Below are 18,725 nucleotides of genomic sequence, written 5' to 3'. Positions count from 1 at the left end.
CACTGTTATTAGGGAACTTCTCTCTTCTCTTCTCCCAGAACTGCAACGCTGAACAGAGGCCTACAAACCCCTCCACAGTGATAGGGTCCTCCTAGAAATAAACTGTATCAGCTTTTCAGTTTTGTTAGTAATAAAAGCAGTTTTTAAAAGAAGCAAAATATCTTTTAATTTAATTATTCAATTTCATTGTGGTTGTTTTAGTTTTATTAATTCATAAACGTACCAAAACATGGGGTTACTGTCATGCATAAATAGACCACTGGAAGGCAGTCAGATGTGGTTAAACGCTTTAAATATTTACACCCATAATGCTGATAGGCTCATTTATACTAATGCTCTTTATAACGTCACCCTCATTATAACACTTAATTATGATTTGGGGCAATCGTGGCTCAAGAGTTGGGAGTTCGCCTTATAATCTGAAGGTTCTTGGTTCGAGCCCCGGCTCGGACAGTCTCCGTTGTTGTGTCCTTGGGCAAGACACTTCACCTACCGCCTACTAGTGATGGCCAGAAGGGCCGATGGCGCGATATGGCAGCCTCGCTTCTGTCAGTCTGCCCCAGGGCAGCTATGGCTACAACTGTAGCTTGCCTCCACCAGTGTGTGAATGTGAGAGTGAATGGGTGGATGACTGGGTGTGTAAAGCGCTTTGGGGTCCCTGGGGGGGACTAGTAAAAGCGCTATACAAATACAGGCCATTTACCATATTTTTTGGGTGGTCAAGGTTACCAAGCTCTTATTTTGTCAAAGGTGGAGTGAACTTAATTGCAGTAAATCCAATCAACCACTAGATGGTGGCAAACACTGTTGCACGCGCACACACACACACACACACACACTGAATTTACATATTCACAATAGAACATTGAATTAAATTGCAATATCTAAAATATTTCATGCAGCGTCCAACATCCCAATAATATTTTTGCTAGAACAAAGCGATACATTTTTGTTTTAATGAGAAGTACATTATAGATAGATCACCATACTATAATTGCAGATTTGTTTGGGTTTTCTTTTCTTTTTTTTCTTTTTTTACACAAATTTATATTTTAATCTTTGTTTTCACTTCACTATGAGTCAATGCAGCTTTGCTGACACAGTTTTTATTGTGCAACCAAACCCTCCTTCAGCTCAGCCCCTGCTGACCGTCCAGGCAGACCCACCATTAGTGCAAATGTGAACAAAAAGCTCACAACACACTCAGGACTTTATTAACTTTATTATATCCTTCCCTACAGGGAGCCACCAAACGAATGACAACCCGTTCATTTGCAACATGAAACAAAAAGTTAAACGAATGCCGTACTCACAGTATTTGTGCAACGTCACACAGCTCTACATAGGCGCCTGTGTAGTCTACATCATATTTCTCACTAATGAGGTGCAGTCATTGTTCCCTGGGCGACACGGATGATAAATATGCTCCAATCACATGTGCTGTTAAGACATTCTGTGTTAAGGATGGAATGGGGACAGAGATGTGCGGTGCAGAAGTGAGGCGGAAGCCAACACGAGAAACGCTGGAGTCTGCAACAGTCCCAGGGCCTTCTCCTGCCACTCTGTGAGCACAAAGAGTATCCACCTGAGGGCGCTGTAACAGAGAACCATGAAACACAGCAAGTTAGGAGCTTAATTAGCTTTGCTGTGAGCAAAGCAGCAAATCCCACTTTAACAGGAGGATATTTCAATAAGTAGGAATCACAACCTCTGAGTTCTCTGACCGTTTATATCTCCTCCTAAATGAAAGGCTTTGTGTTCGTGTTTGACCTTCACGACGCTGTCAAAGAATTTATCTTTCATCAAAAAAGGGATTTAAAAATGATCATCTCAATACCTTAAATTACATTTTAACCACTGCAGACTATATGATTACGGTAAGATGTGTCCACTTTACCATTAAAACTATTGCAAAATTCTCAACTTGAATATGTGGTACTGTGCAAAAGTCCTGAGCCACTCTTCATGTCTTTATGTTTTACTTTCAAGGAGCCAGAATTTCTTGTAAATAGTCTTCAGTGATAATTATTTGTAATCTGAAGGTCATTCCAAGTTTTTCTTTGGACATAATAATAATAATAACTTTATTTATAAAGCGCTTTCAGACAAAGTGCTGTACAGCTATAAAGAGATACATAAATAAAAGTGATGCATAGCAATACAAGTTAAAAATGCAATAACGAGTTAAAAACATAACAAAAGTTAAAAACGATAAAAATGTAGAAAATACAAAAACAAACTAAAAGGCATAGAATTAAGACATGTAGGACAGGGTGAACAAGCGGGTCTTTAAAAACCTCCACAGAGCATGCCTGCCTGATATCTTGAGGGAGGTTGTTCCACAAAAATTGGGCATGAAGAGAAAAAGCACGCTCTCCAACAGTCTTTGTTCTGGCTCTAGGAACTTTTAAAAGGCCAGAGTCCTGAGATCGGAGAGCATGGGATCGAACATAAAGGTGCAAAAGATCAGAGAGGTATGAAGGTGCCAAACCATTTCAAGCCTTGTAGGTGAGCAGCAGGACCTTAAAATCTGCTTAAACCTGACAAGGTAGCCAATGAAGGGATTTCAGTACAGGGGTAATGTGCTCAGATTTTCCAGTTTTAGTCAAAACGCAAACAGCTGCATTTTGCACCATCTGTAAACCTCTAAAACTTTTCTTTGGTAGCTCAGAAAGGAGAGCATTACAATATAATATATGATATGTGAAGGCAAAAATGCTCATTCAAATCAAATAAACGAGATGTGTGGAATTTTATCTTTAATTCAACATGTTTAACAAAACTATTGCTATTTTTAGCCCGCCATTTTCAGGGGTACAAAAGTAACTGGCAATTGAATAACAGGCAAATTTGATGGTAAGTGAAGCCTGTTCTCTTCTTATTTCATGATAAATTCCCAAAGGTTGTGGCATTATCCGAGTACTTATGGACCTAACTGTCTGCAGACATGAAAGAAATCACCTTTTGTAGCAGGTCTTGCATGTTTAAAAAACATCCTGCATATACATGTTAAATTTGGTTTAAAAAGAATATATTAAGACAGTATGCATTCATAAGAGACAATAATCCCAGCCTAAAGCTCATTCGTGCACATCATACAACACTAATACATCCCTGCAGCCTCCCACCTCCTCACTGGTAGAACTTAATCTCAGTGTCCACGCAATCAAAAAATAAGTCCCCCAGTTCCTCTCCGGGTATCTCTCCGCTGAGCATGGCTGCGATCTCGCTCAGACACTGAGACTCCAGGTCCCTTAAAATGTTGTAGACAGCTAGACCTTCATCCTGAGACAGAACAGAGAGAAAACCCACAGAGATGCCATGAGAATAACAGTAACACCCAGGTTAGATCATACAAAGCTGTGAAACCTGATTTGATGTGACACCCTACTTTCTCCTCCTAAATTGATGCGTCTTTCATCATCATAAGCTTCAGTCAGATTTTAAAAAGGAGTCAGATCCTGCTGAAAACAGTCCTGAATCCAGTACAACCCCACGTCTATGGTGGGAGATGCAGTCTGAATAACCGCAACTACAGACCTGCTTTTCTTTACCCAAATCCCACTGTGGTGTACAAAATGCACTTTGTATTCACTCTCGTGGCGTATTTATATTTTAAAATAACAAAATAATAAATCAGCGCTCTGTACAAATGTGAAATGATAAAATATTTACACCAACATCCAATCAACCATCAAACAATGATTGAAAGAGTGACAGAAAAGTTATATTCAATGAATTATAAGAGAACTGAGTCTCTGAGTCAGTGGAGGAAGGTGCACTGCTGATGAATACTGTGTGGAGTCCAGTGAGAGGTCAGCGAATAAACTCCAAGGAGAGTCTGTTTGGTTAAAAGGAGCCTTACAACTGTGCTCCGTTTCATTGTTGGACTCTAGTAGAGTAGAGTATACTGGGCCGTATACTGGAACAGGCTTTAGACAAGCTAAACAAAGATATTTTAGCTCCACCCCCATTAAGGTGACCTCCCTTTAAACCAAACTTTCCTGATTGGCTTTACCTTCCAAACAAAAGTTTGAATATACTTTAGTTAACTAACAGGAAAGAAAAAACTAACACAAGTATGAAAAAACATGTTTCCTGAGACGTCGACACAACTGTTTAGTTTTCATAAAAACTGCACTTGACGAAAATGTAGAAAGTACCAAACTATGGTAGCAACAGAGTTTGCAGAATAACAGAAGTTAGGAAAATTTTAGCAAGATATAAATAAAAACTAAACTAAAATGCACAGCCAGAGCCGATGGCCATATAAGTGCTCAACCTTTTTTGCACCACGGACCAGTTTATGTCCGACAATATTTTTACGGACCGGCCTTTATGGTGCTGCGGATAAATACAACAAGATAAAACCAAAAAAAGAAAAGAAAACTTATTCATTCACACAGGAAAAGACCCAGAGAAACAGAGTTAATAATAAAAACTATTTTAAGCCCAGCCGAGCCTCAACTTTTGCGGCTAAGTACCAAACAGCTCACAGACTGGTACCGGTCTGTGGCCCGGGGGTTGGGGAGCGCTGATATAAGGGATATCCACTCTCTATGACATCATACAGAGACAAGAGTTTAAAAAAGAGAGAGAGATAGAATAGGATTACTTGTGCACATGCTGAGATAATAATTTGAAACTTTGGCCATTTTTAATATTAAATATAACAGAATATATGCGAATACTAAATAGATCCACGCTGAATAATTTCCATTTAATTCTTCATCTTCTGGATCTTTGTCCTAACGTTTCCGCATTGGAACAGACCAATTTTAAAGGCGGGCTTTGTCACTTTTTAAAGAGAAAAAACTGTTTCCTCAAACTACAAAAGAAAAGTTGAAGTCATGAGTAAAAAAAGGAAACAACACTTATTTGGTGTAATGAGCAGCTTTCGATAGCTAACATTAGCAAAGCTACAAAAACATTTTGTATGCTCATTTTGTGCCGAGCCAAAATTCCAGCCCAAACAGGGCGCTGACCTTCCTCTGACTTCAGGTTCAGCTTGTAATCACGCACATAATGCCAGACAGGAAATCAGCTAAAATGTCTAAATGGAAAAACTGTTTGGAAGTTCTCTGGTGTCAGTTTGAAACCCTGCTCTTTGGCTTTGAATGTGCACTTGTAGTGTGTTTATGTTTAGTCTGCACTGATGCCATGTGTCTTGTCTGCACCATCTGTGAGGTGCTGTTGTGTTTGGCTCTGCACTGGGAGTGTCTACTCTGGGTTGTGCAACTCGCCTGTAATTTATCAGCAGCAACTCATCCGGATCGACTCTTTAACGAAAATAAATAAAAAGTGATCCTGCTGTGAATGTTTACTCAGTGAACCGGAACTTCATGCACTGCCATTATCTGTGCAGGACTATCATTGACCTAGGTCATCCATCAGTGCCCACCGGGTTGGTCTCCATGGTGTTGAGTGCCACCTGATGGGCCTTGTAGAGGTCGTGTCTGCGGTCCACCTGGCTCTGAAAGCGAGGCTGCTTCCTCGCAGGGTCGTCCGGGCCAAACTGTGGGGAGACCACCCTCGGCACTGGGGTGGGACAGTCCGAGAAGATAAAAGGCTTGAATACAGACCTAGCAGGGTGGTAGGATTAGACAGGGAGAGAAAGAGGAAAGAGAAAGAGGAGACTCAGAAATTCCCATCAACCCAAAGAAGATACAGAGGATAGAAAATTAAAGATTAGAAAGGAAAGAAAACACTTTTCACACTTTCATATCAGAGGAGCTCATAAAGTTCTGTCGCTTAAGATTTCAATTTGTTCAGTCTCCCTTTCAAGATCATCCTCTAAACTGTTTCCAGCTCTTCTGCTATTTTATTGCCCACTACAAGTCCCACTCACACCACTTGCCTATCTGTGATACACGTGAGGGGCAACGTCAGGCTCTGAGAAATGAAAAGTGAACATGCAAACGGCAAAAACTGCAGTCCTCTAATGGCCACTTGATTCTGTCCCCAATCTCAACAGACTCCCATGTAAAAATGTCCAAATATACAGAATCCAAAAAGTGCGCTTTAATGAACTTAATATTATTAGTGGCCTACTTTAAGACCAGGAGAAAACATAAACCCAGCCTCCGAGGGTTGTAAGTCTGGGTAAGCGTGAGGGTTGCGTGAGGAAGGGCATCTTGTATAAAACCTGCACCAAATCAAACATGAAGATTCGTCCACTGTGGCAACTCTCAGGGACCGTCTTCATTTAATTAATATTATTACGGCGTGCTTCGTGGAGCAGACCAACCAAAAGTTGAGCGAAAATCGGCATAAAATCTACGTAAAAACTCCTCAGTTTAAGTAAACTTGATGTTTGCTCTCTGGAAGTTTGAGATCACAGATGGTCAGAATTAGACTTCCACAGAGGCTTCTGGAATTAATCCACAGGTGCACAAAGTGACCACCTTGAGGGACGTTTGGGGAATTTAGATGTCTTTTTTAATGGTCAGCACATATTCATATTTTATGCTTTTTAAACATTAACTGGTTGTTACATTTAATTTTCTAAAACTTACTTAATACTAAAGTTGTATAAACAATTATGAGGAATTCCAGACCTTTAATCTCACAATATTATAATCGTTCCATGAACATATAGTGGATAAAACAGGTTATTCAAGTAGCATTAAGTGGAGGAATTCTTAGTTTAGTGAGTGGCAAACCTGGATGGGTCTGGGGTGGCAGTGAAGAAGTGGATGCAGGGCAGAGCGGTGTCTCTGGGCAGGATGGAAACCATGCTGCCTGTGGTGCAGAAACCTCCAGAGTCCATGCAGATGCCGCTGGGTTTGTCCCTCAGAATGGACATCATCACCTCTGCCGTCACTGATCCTGAAAGCAGGACAGACAAAGAGCTGAGTGTCTCTGTAGAGAAGTTATCGTCATGTTCGGCAGCTCTACGCTCCGCCGAGCTCTGTACCTACCATCGTGTTGCTGGAGCAGCTCCGTGCCTCCCCTGTAGCGCTGCTTGGCCAGCTCCATCCTGGCCGGCGGGTTCTCGGGACTAAACACATGCGAGAAGTTAAATTCTCCCTCACCGTCCCACCAGCCCTGAGCCTTGGCCACGCTCCGCAGGTCCGGGTGCTCTGTGGAGATCTCGCTGCCAATGGTGAGCTGGTTGGAGATGTTCTTAACACCCTCTGGAAGAAGCAGGTAGATGTCAGTCTTTGAGATACCAGATCAACTGAAATCCTATTTAGCCAGAAAAGCTCTGTTTGTGTGTATGTTTCACACAAAGCAGATTGATTGCAGCTGATAAAAATCACTCCATGAGGATTCCCATACATGCATTCCCATACATGCATTCCCATACATGCATTCTCAGCTGCTAGAACCTGATTTCAGCCAGGAGGCCAGTCTTATCACAAGAATGGACCTAGTTTACTTTTTTTATTTGAGTTTGTTAAACACACAGACCGCTGCAAACACACAGTCACAAACAGTTTTTTTTACACTTGGCTCTGTGTGATGTGATACAGAGCTGAGGGGCAGCCAATCAGAAGAAAGCTAGATTAACAAAGTGGATCTAAAGCTCTGGGGTGGGATCACCTGGAGTCACTGCAGATGTGTAGCACATCTATCAGCTAAACACTTTCTTTCTATTCATTAAAGATAGACACTGAAACCAGAGAAAAAAACATCAGAGACAACAACCCCACAAAGACAGACTTATTAAAAGCTCATGATTTCGTCTTTCTAAAAGCAGTTTGCCCAAAAAAACTAAAGCTGACGTCCTGTTTTTCACACCGATTTCTGCTCAGTCTGCTTTCTGGTGCATTGAGGGGATATCAAAAATCAGGATTTACTTTTCTGCCCACCGGTTACGGTTTACAAATGCAGATAAATTCATGTGAACTAATAAATAGCCAATCGAAAGCAATTAGGCAGTGGCATTCCTAAAGGTTTTAGCTTTGAGTCAATACATCTTCTTCCTGACTCAAACTGGATGTTTGTGAGCACAGTGAAGTAGAGTAGTAGACCAATGCTGGTCTCATTGTCCTGGAGCTGACTGACAAGAACAATCCCATCTGCGTACTTTAACATGGTCCTGTTATCATCATACTCTGTAACACATCTGTGCAGAGGATAAATAACAGAGCACACACATCCCTGTGGAAACCAGCAGAGGAGCAAACCTGAGAACTCCATTTAAACTAAATTTCTGTGCCCACAAGTTTTAAAAGCAAACTGTTAAAATATAAGGTTAAAAAGTTAAAAGCAGAGGAAAAAAACAGGAAGTCTAGCATGAGACCCTTTTCCCTCCAAGTGTTTAAGTGTTTAAGCTCTGCTCCTCTGTGTGGTCTCTAAGCAATCTACAGACCACACAGAGTTTAACCTCTCCTGTAGACGCTTCTGCCATGTTAGCAGCACGGCAAGGACAGACTGATAATCAGTCGAGACAGACGTACGCATAGATATTCATCATCCTCAGAGGATGAAACTGTTGTTCAATATCTCTGTTCGAGAACAGGTTTCAGGATTGTTCCCCTCCCCCCTCTAAAATAAAATCCTTTAAGCAAGCATGCAATAAGAGGCTTTATAAAAATTTCACTAAAGAGATGTTGGTGCATGCACACCATGAACTTTTAAAGACATCCTCGTCCTTGTTACGACTGTTACTAAGGAATCGCACCTGCTTTCAAACACAAAATCTTTGCTTCAATTATAACAACCGGAGAAAAAAGCTGGATGTGGTTATAAATGAAGCACATTCAGTAATTTTGAGCTCTATGGATGATCACCCCTTCATATCAACACTGAGTGGGGTGGAAATTTTTTTTAAACTCATCTACTTGGACCTATATTGGGGACGTGGTTGGATTGATGAACAGGTGCCCTGATAGAGACCTGAATGGATTATCTGACCAACAGTATGGCAACAACTGTGTGGTACAGACCTCCAAGACATTTGTACTTCAGTTCTGGTGAACAGCATTCTTGTTCTTATTAGTATGTTACTGCACTAATTACCCGATAGGTGTCTCCTTACATTGGACCCATACAGTCTGTGAATGTAGCTTACTAATCACACTGACTAGCATTAGCTGATAAATTAGCGGGATGATCCCTTTGATCCATATAAGGTAACTTTTGGCTGCCATACTATACTGCAGTGAGTGCACAGAAACAAACTCTTTTAGCACCTCCCCCTTTAAGCCAGAGCAACGTGAGGCCTGAACTTTTGGCTCACAGTTGTTACTTCTTTAGTCTTTTCAACCCTTGGTCCTTACCTGAGACTTTCTGTGCCACCCAAAGCCTCCCGGCTGTCTCCAGCACCCAAGCCTCACTGCGGTCCACAAGGAGGAAGGTGTTGTGGTAGCTGAAGGGTTCGGGAGCCTCCCTGCACTGCCCGCCCTGGCCATGCTCTTCCAGGAGGCTGGTGATCACCGTCAGTGCTGCCCGGGCACTGTCACCACGCTCCAGCCCCAGTCTGATGATCAGAACCCATGCTAGGTTATGTGTGTGCCAGGTTTCGTCTATTTGTTTATCTAGTGTTTGATCAGTTTCACACACCATGAATTCACTTTAACTGCTCTGAAGTGTGCATTGGAGAACAGCTGATCAGTTAAAGAGTCTCTCTTTGCTGCTTGAGTATTTTTACACAGAATAACTTCAACAGTCATCTCTACACCTGCCATAACATGCTAGTGACAATCTACACACCCTTCTGATCAAAGCCTCAGAGGATTAACTTAGTACTTCTACTGAATACATGCAATCCAACTTTAATAAGGTGCAGTCAGCAGTTGGATTATTTTCCCTTTATTGATATCCTGTTCTTAATCCATACAAATTTCTGAGAAATATCAAAAGTTTTCAGCAGCTCACCGGACAAGGTCCATGCCCAGCAGAGCCTCTCCCGGTGCGACGGGCTCTCGGGTCCAGACTGCCTCATTCCCAATACAGACCCCTTTGTCACTGGCGCCCATTTCAGCTCCCCACATCCATGCAGGTTTGCTGAGGACCACCGCGTTGGTCTGCTCCACCTGAGGGATCTGGATGTACGTGCACTGCAGATTGCAAAGAAGAAGAAAAAAAAAGGATTGTGGCTTCAGGTATGAACAGTGGAGCATGAACAACATTTTCTTACAAATGTGCACATATTGATGTATAACAGTGGAAGAAAAGGAAAAAGATATCTTAGTACCAAAATCCCAAACAGATGTTTCGGGTCATTCAGATCAACGATGACAAAAAGCAGTACAAGCACACGATCCAGTGTTAGATACAGTTCACTTACATCATCACTCATTTAGTCAGGCTCTTAAATATCCAGCAATTGTCAGGATACAATGAAAAGGTAAAAGATTTGTATTCTACCTGCATGTTAAATTATCCTAAGGCTAATTTAACATTAGGGTCACCAGGATTGCAATACACTCTCAGAAACCTGGACTTTTTTTTATAATGTTTTACTTTCCAGTAATGCATTCAACAACTTATCATAAGGACATCATTAGACCCCACAGCACCATCAGATCACTGTGATGCATACTTTGCTTCATGAGCTGAAAACAGCTATAAACAATGTATTCAGAGCACAGACACTATACAAGACGGATAAAGCCAGTGCGCCATTACCCACTGGTATCTGAAGACCAGTTTTGAAACCCAGTGATGAGCGTTTTTTCGCTGTGGTTTCAAAGGGGATGTGAAAACCGAGGGACGATAATGCCTGTGAAACCAAACACTAATCGGCTGTTATCGATCACAAGTTGTTGACCAACGAATAAACCCAAGATATCCCCTTAAATTAACAAAATATACAACATCTACTTAACTAAAATCTATTTGTTTTACTCTGTATGACCTGAAATTAGTGGCTGAGCTCAGAAACCCAGCAGGAAAGTTGTTACTGACTTCTGTAGGACTGTAAATGTTTTTGCAACCACAAGTATCGACCCTGGTTCCTATTAAAAACAAACTGCATTAATGTGAAGCTTGGCTGCGCTGACCTAGCTGAGCTAACAGGATAAAGTATTTCATCACAGTTGCTTCTCTTTAATTATTAACAGGAAAGGTTTCCACATGAAGTCCGTGTGTAAATATTCAACATCCCTGCTTCAGACTTCAGCCTTGAAAAAGGTTGTTTTGAACCCAACAGATATGAAATGTATTAGTCAGACGGTGTATTTAAAACACAGCAGCAGCTGCGGCTTTTCCTGCGCTGCTTTACCTCCAGCATGGAGCCTGGAGGGTGGGAGGCTGCAGGGTAGTGGACCACCTCTTGCACCTCATCTCGAGGACGGTCTGAGTTCTTTCCAAAAATCACATGGTCATCACGAGAGCCAGGGGGCAAGGAAACAAAACAGTCACATGACATGGGGGGCTCTGCCATCCTGCAACAAAGACACAGAAACAAAAAAAAAAAGGAAGTGTGGCTGGCTGTGGGGAACAGCGGCGTGATTGACCCCCACCCCCCCGCCCTACCCAAACACGCACTTAAGAGTAGTGGTATCCAGAAACCCGACTTGGTACTGTTAATCTCACAATGCCAAGTGACATGACAGAATCAGCGATAAAGCTGCTCAAGCAGTTATTAAAATCACCTCCAACTTTAACGTTAAAGTGATTCACACATTAATGAATCATTCATTATAACCCAGTGATTAACCTTTTTGGTATTTTAAGCATATTTCTGTACTGTTTCACCACTTTTCTGAACAGTTATTGAACACAAAATTGTGTATAAAGTCTCGTGCAGCCACTTTTCACCAAATACCATCTGATTAAGAGCACGAGGATCCACCATATTTTCAATACGCTCTACTTTCATCTGATCCAAGTATTGTGATTTCCTGTCGTTCCTTCGTGACACCCCTAAAAAACCCGTAAACGCCCCTGGTGGGGAGTGAACTAAAGAAGCACCACGAGCAGCACTGATTTCACGGCCTCGTGTAAACAAGCTGATTTGAAACTAATCATAAGAGTCTGACGTTGTGTTGGATCTGCAGCACTACACCCTGCTGTAACCATAATGTGCATGTGTGGATCAGAGAGGAACAGCTCTCTCCATTCCCCACCCAGCTTTCTGCAGAAAGTCAGATCCAGCCGGTGCACTGCCCATCCCTTTCACACAGGGATTAGGAGGCAGTCTTGTGCAGAGCACTTTATTGACTGTAATCTTCACAAATCCGGCCGCCACGTTGCTCTATTGTCGCTCCTTTTCTCTCGTTTGCGACCACGAATCGCTCACATTCCGGAAACAATGTCACCCAAAGTGCCCCGGCTAATCGCAGCTGTAGCCTGTGACGGAGCTCGCTTTGCGATCAGTGTTTATTTCAGAGATAAGGCCCACACTATCAACTCCCCGTCCCTCTCTCCGGAGTAGCGACGCGCCTGTCTCTTCGTGTCCTTTCGCTTTTAATCTGGGGGGTGAGAATGGGGCTCAATTTCGGGGATAATAGTGCGTAAAGTAGAGCTAGGCAGCGGCGGGTGGTGCTGGAGAAAATGTTTACCTTTGTTTTTCAATGGTGAGCGCGCACGGCCGGCTGGGAGAAGGCAGGTTGTAGATACAGAGCAGTCACGTGACGAAGAAATCCAAAGGTCTGTACTTAAAGGTCTCGTCTCGTCTGGCCACAAGCACAGCTCACCGTCTCACAGAGTCCAGTCCACACCTGTGCAAAGCTGCACAGCAGGCCTGAGCGATGAGGTAGCTCTTCATCATGAGTCTGCCTCCCCTTCGCCTGTTTATCTGCAAACCCGCAGTCAACACGATCATAATTACATCCACCTTCGAGGAAATCCCTGCAAACACTGCAAGTTTTTACAATCCGCTGTTTCCACCGTGGAAGCAACAAATCAAGTCTGTTTGTTTGTTTTTTATTTATTCGCTCAATACAAACAAAGACTGTAAACAAGTATAATTAAATGCAAAATGCTTCTGAGCTACACTTATGACCTCATGTCTGTGTGACTTAAAGGATGAGCCGGACAAACCTCTTAGCTTGCACTCACTAAAGTAAACAAGTTAACGTTTTCATAAGAATCACAGGTCAGTAAAAACTGTTTGCTTTACACGAAACTTTCACAAGCCTGAAAAAAAACAAAACAAAACAAAAAACATATAAGCCCTATGATGACATCAGTGGCATCGTGGGAAATGTAGGATCTACTGTTTTAAACCCAGGATATCGCAGCCTGTGGTGTTTTGATTTTGAGGGCTGTTTTACGAAATATGTCATATATACAGCATATCCAAGCACACATCAAGTACTAACTACAGACTACATAAAAGTGGTAATTACAGACTGACCAGCAGGGGGCGACTGCTCTGGTTGCAAAACAACTTCTGGTTAATAAATGGGGAAAACAGCCCCCAGCTCCCTCTCTGTGTGACCTCAGTGAGATCTCAGTTCCTAGTTTTAAAGTCTCAGTGATGGATACTTTATAAACCATGGATTTGTTGGTCACAGGTTGTCAGCCAATCAGTGTGGCGACTTTGTTTTCCCAGTCAAACTCACCCCTTGCTTTTCAAAACTCCAAGATGGTGATGGCTGAAAACATTCGGCAAACTAATGGGTGATGTTACGTCCATCTGTTCTGGGAATCCATCCTACCTCACAAATCATTTCTGCACATACGCTGCGCATATGCACAACACAAAACCCAAATTAACTTCATTTTTTAACCCATTGTAAATATTTCTTATGGTTATGGTTTGGATTAGTCAGAAGTCACGGTCAAATTATAATACAGGTAGGACGATTTGCCAAAGTAGGACGGTTTCTTAGAACACCATCTTTTATATACAGTTTGTAACCCCAACCTATGAGACCGAAATGAATTAAGACTAAAAATTTGGGTTTCTGTAATGAGCACTTGAGGCTGAATCCCAACCAGAGTGTATCAGACAAATATTTGAAGTATCACACAGCACTACCTTTACCTCCACTAACTGGAGTCACTGAACTGGACCTGTCTGTCAGACCTTTAATGGAAATATCTGACAAATAATTTGACTTGCTGTGACGTAAAAGTGCATCCAAGAACTTCATGCTTCAGTTTTTGGTGGCTGATTTCTAGTATTTATTAGCACTTAGCACTTAGCACTAATTAGCATCTGTTTGTGCCATTGTGATGCACTTGTAAACGTCATATATGCAGCTTCCTAACAAAGCTTATTACTGTTAGCTGATGATTTTTACATTCCAGCCTATTGTTTAAATACAGCCACTTCCACTTCAGTAAAAATGCTAATAGTGAGGCTTTAGAATGTAGAGTTTAGAAACAAAAGGGCGACATCATAGTAACTAGAATTAGTCCTTTAGATTAGCATGTTTCTAACATGGAAAGGTAGGTTAATATTAACTTCCAAGTAATATAAATGGTGACTTTTTTATAACCTGCAAAGTCATAGCTAAAAAGCTGAGGCTCATCTTAAACACAGGTAAGTAGAAAAATGGACGAGCCAGCAAGCCACAAAGCTAATAAGATAATTTAACTGACAAAGACTTTGGAGTTTATATGAGTATAAGTCTATATTTAGAGTTATATTAGGACATCAAGCTGCACAACAGCCTGTGTTAATCTTATATTTATTTCCCCACCTCACTGGTTACTGGCTTCCAGTTGCCACCACAACTTTAAATAATAATCCTGAAAATCCTCTTGTTTAATATCTCTGTACAGAAGGACCGGGTGCATCATGGACAGTCCATCACAGGACTTTTTACAGTGTTTCTCTACTAAATGCGGTGGAAACATAAGGTCAACAGTGAAATGGAATCAGAATTGCTGTTTACTACATTTGAGCAGTGGGTGAAAAAATAAGATGTGTAAAGACATTTGTGTTTATTTCGCAGTTTAACAAGTCACCTTCTTTGGCGCTGTGACACCAACGCTGTGTACGCCACTGCTTTTTAGCAGCACTCTGGCTCACATGTTGGCTAATCAGTGTAATTAAAGTTGGGCGAATTCATGTGTGTCAGTGGTTTATAGAGTGGGTGTCTCCCATCACTGGTGTTTCATTGAATTATGTCTCTGACACTCCCTGTCTCAGTCGTCGGAGACAAACTCACTCCCCACCAGCTTCCACCTGCTGTTTGCAAAGCATTGATTGATGACCCATTTCTCTCTGTCGGTTTTCTTGTTTCATCAGCAGAAAAAAACCCTCTGCACTGACGGCAGGAGACAAGTTCTGTATCAAAGCTTCCCAGTGAGTCCTAAACCTCCCTTATATTTGTTTTGAAGCTGTTAAAATACATCCATTATTGTGCTTTTTGCTTCTGGGCCCACATGTCAGGCTGGAAAACTCATAATGTTGCCTTCAAGTACCAGAGATAGAAAGTTAGGCACAGAAAATAGGTACAAAATAAATTAAATTAACCTTCCAACCATATAAAGATACAGGAGCCACCGTGATGTCATCACTGAATAGTGAAATCCATTTTCAAGCCTCATTCATTGAACTTATATATATATCACCTGTTTTATTCCTTTAGTTCTCAGACTAAACAACGCTTCAGGAAATCATTCCTGCCGTTGCCTGTGAGAGTGTACAATAACTCATATTTCTGTGACAGGTGAACACACCTGTCTGGCATAAGATAAGAATGCAATTTGTATTACTTTCTTAGTTTGAGCAAGAGATTAATGCAGATCAGTATTATTTTTTAGTCTTTTTTAAGTTAACCTCATTTTTATTAATTATTTTTCTTTGGTTTTTCTCACAATATAAGGCCCTCACTATGTCATATGTCTATCTGTCTAATCTAGAAGAAATGACAAATCAGTGCACTCTTTTACTTCGCAACATCTACTTTTTGACTCTCACAGGTACTTATAGTTACCTTAAATAAGCTATCATACCTACAGTGACAGAAAATGAATTTTATGCAAGCGTAGTTTGAATAAATGTGATGGACTACAAACAGATAATCCATCCAGCTTCTCTCTGAGCTGTAGTGAACACGTTGCCTAAAAATGGTAAGATCTAGCTGAAAACAACAACAACAATAACACAGAAACACTCAAAATGCTGAAGTTGAAGCTTGAAAAAGGTTGAGTTCAGAAGTGAGCTGATGGCTTCAAAGTGGCTGTCAAGTACGTATATGTTTGAACACAGCCAACAGAACTCCTTTAACTTTTTCTCTATTTGTACAGAAAACTGTAAAACAAGATATCATAATAACTGACAACTCAAACTGGTAACACAGGTCCCAGTCGCCCAGCCAAGTGAACACAAACGCACAGGATGTGCTAAAATAATAAAGAGAACTGGCTCTGCTGCATTACAGTGACTGACATCTTCCATCATAAGTCATTTCCAGCATCAAAACCAGCGTGTAATTGTGTCATTGTCACTCATCAATATGCATACCAGCAGATCCCATTCTTAAAACTGACTCATGCTGGCATCTGTAAATGTTTGGTGACGCAAGTTATTGAAGTTCTTAAATACATAGGTGAGCGCATAGGAAACAAGGAGTGGCCGCTAATCCGCTCCAAACGTTCCACAAAACGTCGCGTTTTGAGCGCGCACACCTGGGTCCTGCTGTTGCTGACTTATGTCAGACTTGGAGGAGGTGTTGAGTTACTTTTTGAAGCAGGACGGTGGTGAGTGGTGTTCCCCCGTGGCTCACGAGGAGCGCTGAAGGCAACGCGAGCTGAATTCTTGAGAAGTTTCCTGAGAAGACAACCTGTTACCTGAACGGCAACCGACTACTTCCACTCCCTCTCCGGCCTTTCATCTCCTGGAGCGTGCTGACAAGCATCGCACATCCTGTCTGCCCTTACACAAAACACCAAGCAAACACCTACCTGAGCCAAAAGCGGACACACCCAAGCAAGAGCTAGCATATGTGTACAGTAACACACACACACACACATGCACACAAGCACATGGGTGCAGAAACAAACAGAGACAGAGTGAAACTAAACAGATGAGTGAAAAAGAGAGCTTGTAAATACACCCACACATTACACCCCTCTGACAACAACATTTGTGTTGACTGATGATGACTGATGAAGAGTGATTTAGGACACAGATTCAATCAAGCAGAGCTGAATACAAGATTGGCTCTGGACTTTTATTTTTTATGCCTTTGCTTTGCTTGTAAAAACTTCCTGTTGCATGTTATTTAACATCGCTCTTGCTCTGAGGTGCAACTTTTAACCAACAAAAAAAGTAACTCTGATAAAATTACATCTGTCTGGGTCTGTCGTTCTCTAAGTGGGTGCAAATAAGATGGTGTAAACCACGCACGTTCGAAGATTTCATTAACTTATCAACATGGTGTCTGGGCACTGTGATGGATTTCAAGTTGCGTGGACACCAGACCCAACCTTTACCTCACCTATGTGAACACAGACACACACAGCGCCAGGCGGCGGGCCTCATCTAAAGCCACGCAGGCCAAGTTTGTAATCCGTGCCATGTGAAGCGGAGGGCCGGCCGGAGAAAAATGAGGGGTGTTAAGGGACGGAAACAGCTGGTGAGAAGCCCAGAGCATATTAATCTGACGGGAGAGACAGGATGGCAGCAAAAGAGGACGTCTAATAAAACATGGTATTAAAGGTGTGTGTGCGTATGTGTCTGTGTGTCTTCCTGGAGGATTACTGGTGAGTTATTGCAAAAAAAAGTTGGGTGTCTGTGTCCATGCGGCTACTACACATTTAAAAACTTTCTGCATCCTGCATTCAATCTGAGAGCATTTTTGGGGGCCGTGCGCTCAGTTTAAAGCTGTTAGGAAATCTGTGATTATCTCAGCCGATAAATCCAGCAAGGGAATTTTTAACAACATTTTTACAACCCTTCGCACACAGCACACACACAAAAAAGGGGGTTTTGAAAATTAGATAAAATAAAGCAATCCAAATTTTCTCTGAGCAATTAAAGTTCCGGTTAAAAGGCAGAGGTGGAAGATGGGAGGGGAAGCTGGGCGGCATCAGTCGCACAGACAGTAATGACGGCGCCACTGCTGTTTAACAATCAAAGATGGGAGGCGGGGGCTCGCGAGGAAGTCTGTCCTTGAAAAATACAGGTGTTTGGTACAATCAAAGCTCAGCTTGCAGAAATGACTGGGTTTGAAGTTGAAAGGGGAGGCAGGAGGGGAGGGGGGGGGGGGGGGGGCCGTGGTGGTGAGTGAGTCCATGCATGAGAAAAAAAAGTGAGTCAGAAGACAACTGTGGGCTGGTCTCTCCTCTGGGATTTTGAATAATTAACAAGGATAAGGAAGTTGACTACTAGGTGCTTACTGTTTACGTTGCTTGGATTTTTTGTTGCATGTGGAGGGGAAGTGAGGCTTTAGCTGGCCTAGCTCTCTGGAGGCTGGCGTGTTCGCAGGAGGATTTGTCTGAGACACGAGTGTGGTTCCCGTGGGACTAGAGGCAAGTCAATCAAGCCACAGGCCAGTAAATCGGAATCAGAACCAGCTTAATATTGTGGAAATTCTGTATACAAAACACGTGTTCTTTAAGGAAAGTCCCACACTGAAATAAACTCACACACTAACTGCGAGCCCCAAAATTCCAAGACTGCTGTCTCATGTAAACTGCTTTGACCTTCAGAAAGCTCACAAAACTAGTTCCTGCCTAATTACTGTAATTAGAAATACAATAGATGCTAACAAGCAAGAAACAGAATGTTGATACGGTAAAATAGTTATAACACACATAGTAAGAACCACTTACAGACATAAAGAAACTGTTTTTTTAGTACAACGTATGTGTTAGATACTACAAACTCCAACATGCAAAAATGACAGTCTGTGGGGATTACCTTCTTT

The 18,725-nt window shown here is 41.9% G+C and overlaps 1 protein-coding gene across 3 annotated transcripts; it reads right to left on the bottom strand.

Moving 5' to 3' along the window:
- Nucleotides 1-1,141: 1,141 nt before the first annotated feature.
- scrn2 (secernin 2) lies at nucleotides 1,142-12,646 on the bottom strand. Of its 3 annotated transcripts, none has more exons than XM_080880928.1 (9): nucleotides 12,021-12,447; nucleotides 11,174-11,336; nucleotides 9,826-10,007; nucleotides 9,228-9,427; nucleotides 6,921-7,136; nucleotides 6,663-6,828; nucleotides 5,402-5,582; nucleotides 3,129-3,285; nucleotides 1,142-1,594 (listed from the first exon to the last, which is right to left on the bottom strand). In XM_080880928.1, exons 1-8 carry the CDS (start codon nucleotides 12,062-12,064, stop codon nucleotides 3,133-3,135), a joined length of 1,305 nt encoding a protein of 434 aa, XP_080737054.1. In that variant the 5' UTR covers nucleotides 12,065-12,447; the 3' UTR covers nucleotides 1,142-1,594; nucleotides 3,129-3,132. The 3 variants fall into 3 exon arrangements, with proteins under 3 accessions (XP_080737054.1, XP_080737055.1, XP_080737056.1); XM_080880929.1 differs by lacking the exon at nucleotides 12,021-12,447 and adding an exon at nucleotides 12,456-12,646 and having other exon boundaries at nucleotides 1,144-1,594; XM_080880930.1 differs by lacking the exon at nucleotides 1,142-1,594 and having other exon boundaries at nucleotides 3,146-3,285; nucleotides 5,402-5,538; nucleotides 12,021-12,449.
- Nucleotides 12,647-18,725: the final 6,079 nt, after the last annotated feature.

The sequence above is a fragment of the Rhamphochromis sp. 'chilingali' genome, assembly GCF_963969265.1.
Source record: "Rhamphochromis sp. 'chilingali' genome assembly, chromosome: 4".
Lineage (NCBI taxonomy): Eukaryota > Metazoa > Chordata > Actinopteri > Cichliformes > Cichlidae > Rhamphochromis > Rhamphochromis sp. 'chilingali'.
The sequence above is the reverse complement of the archived record's forward strand: the minus strand, read 5'-3'. Positions and strand labels throughout refer to the sequence as shown.

Coding starts and splice junctions, on each gene's coding strand:
- scrn2 (XM_080880928.1), bottom strand. CDS start 12,064: ATGGGCAGTGCACCGGCTGGATCTGACTTTCTGCAGAAAGCTGG. Junction 6,829..6,920: donor GCTGCTCCAGCAACACGATG/GTAGGTACAGAG, acceptor TCCTGCTTTCAG/GATCAGTGACGGCAGAGGTG. Junction 3,286..5,401: donor ACACCATGGAGACCAACCCG/GTGGGCACTGAT, acceptor GTTCTGTCTCAG/GATGAAGGTCTAGCTGTCTA.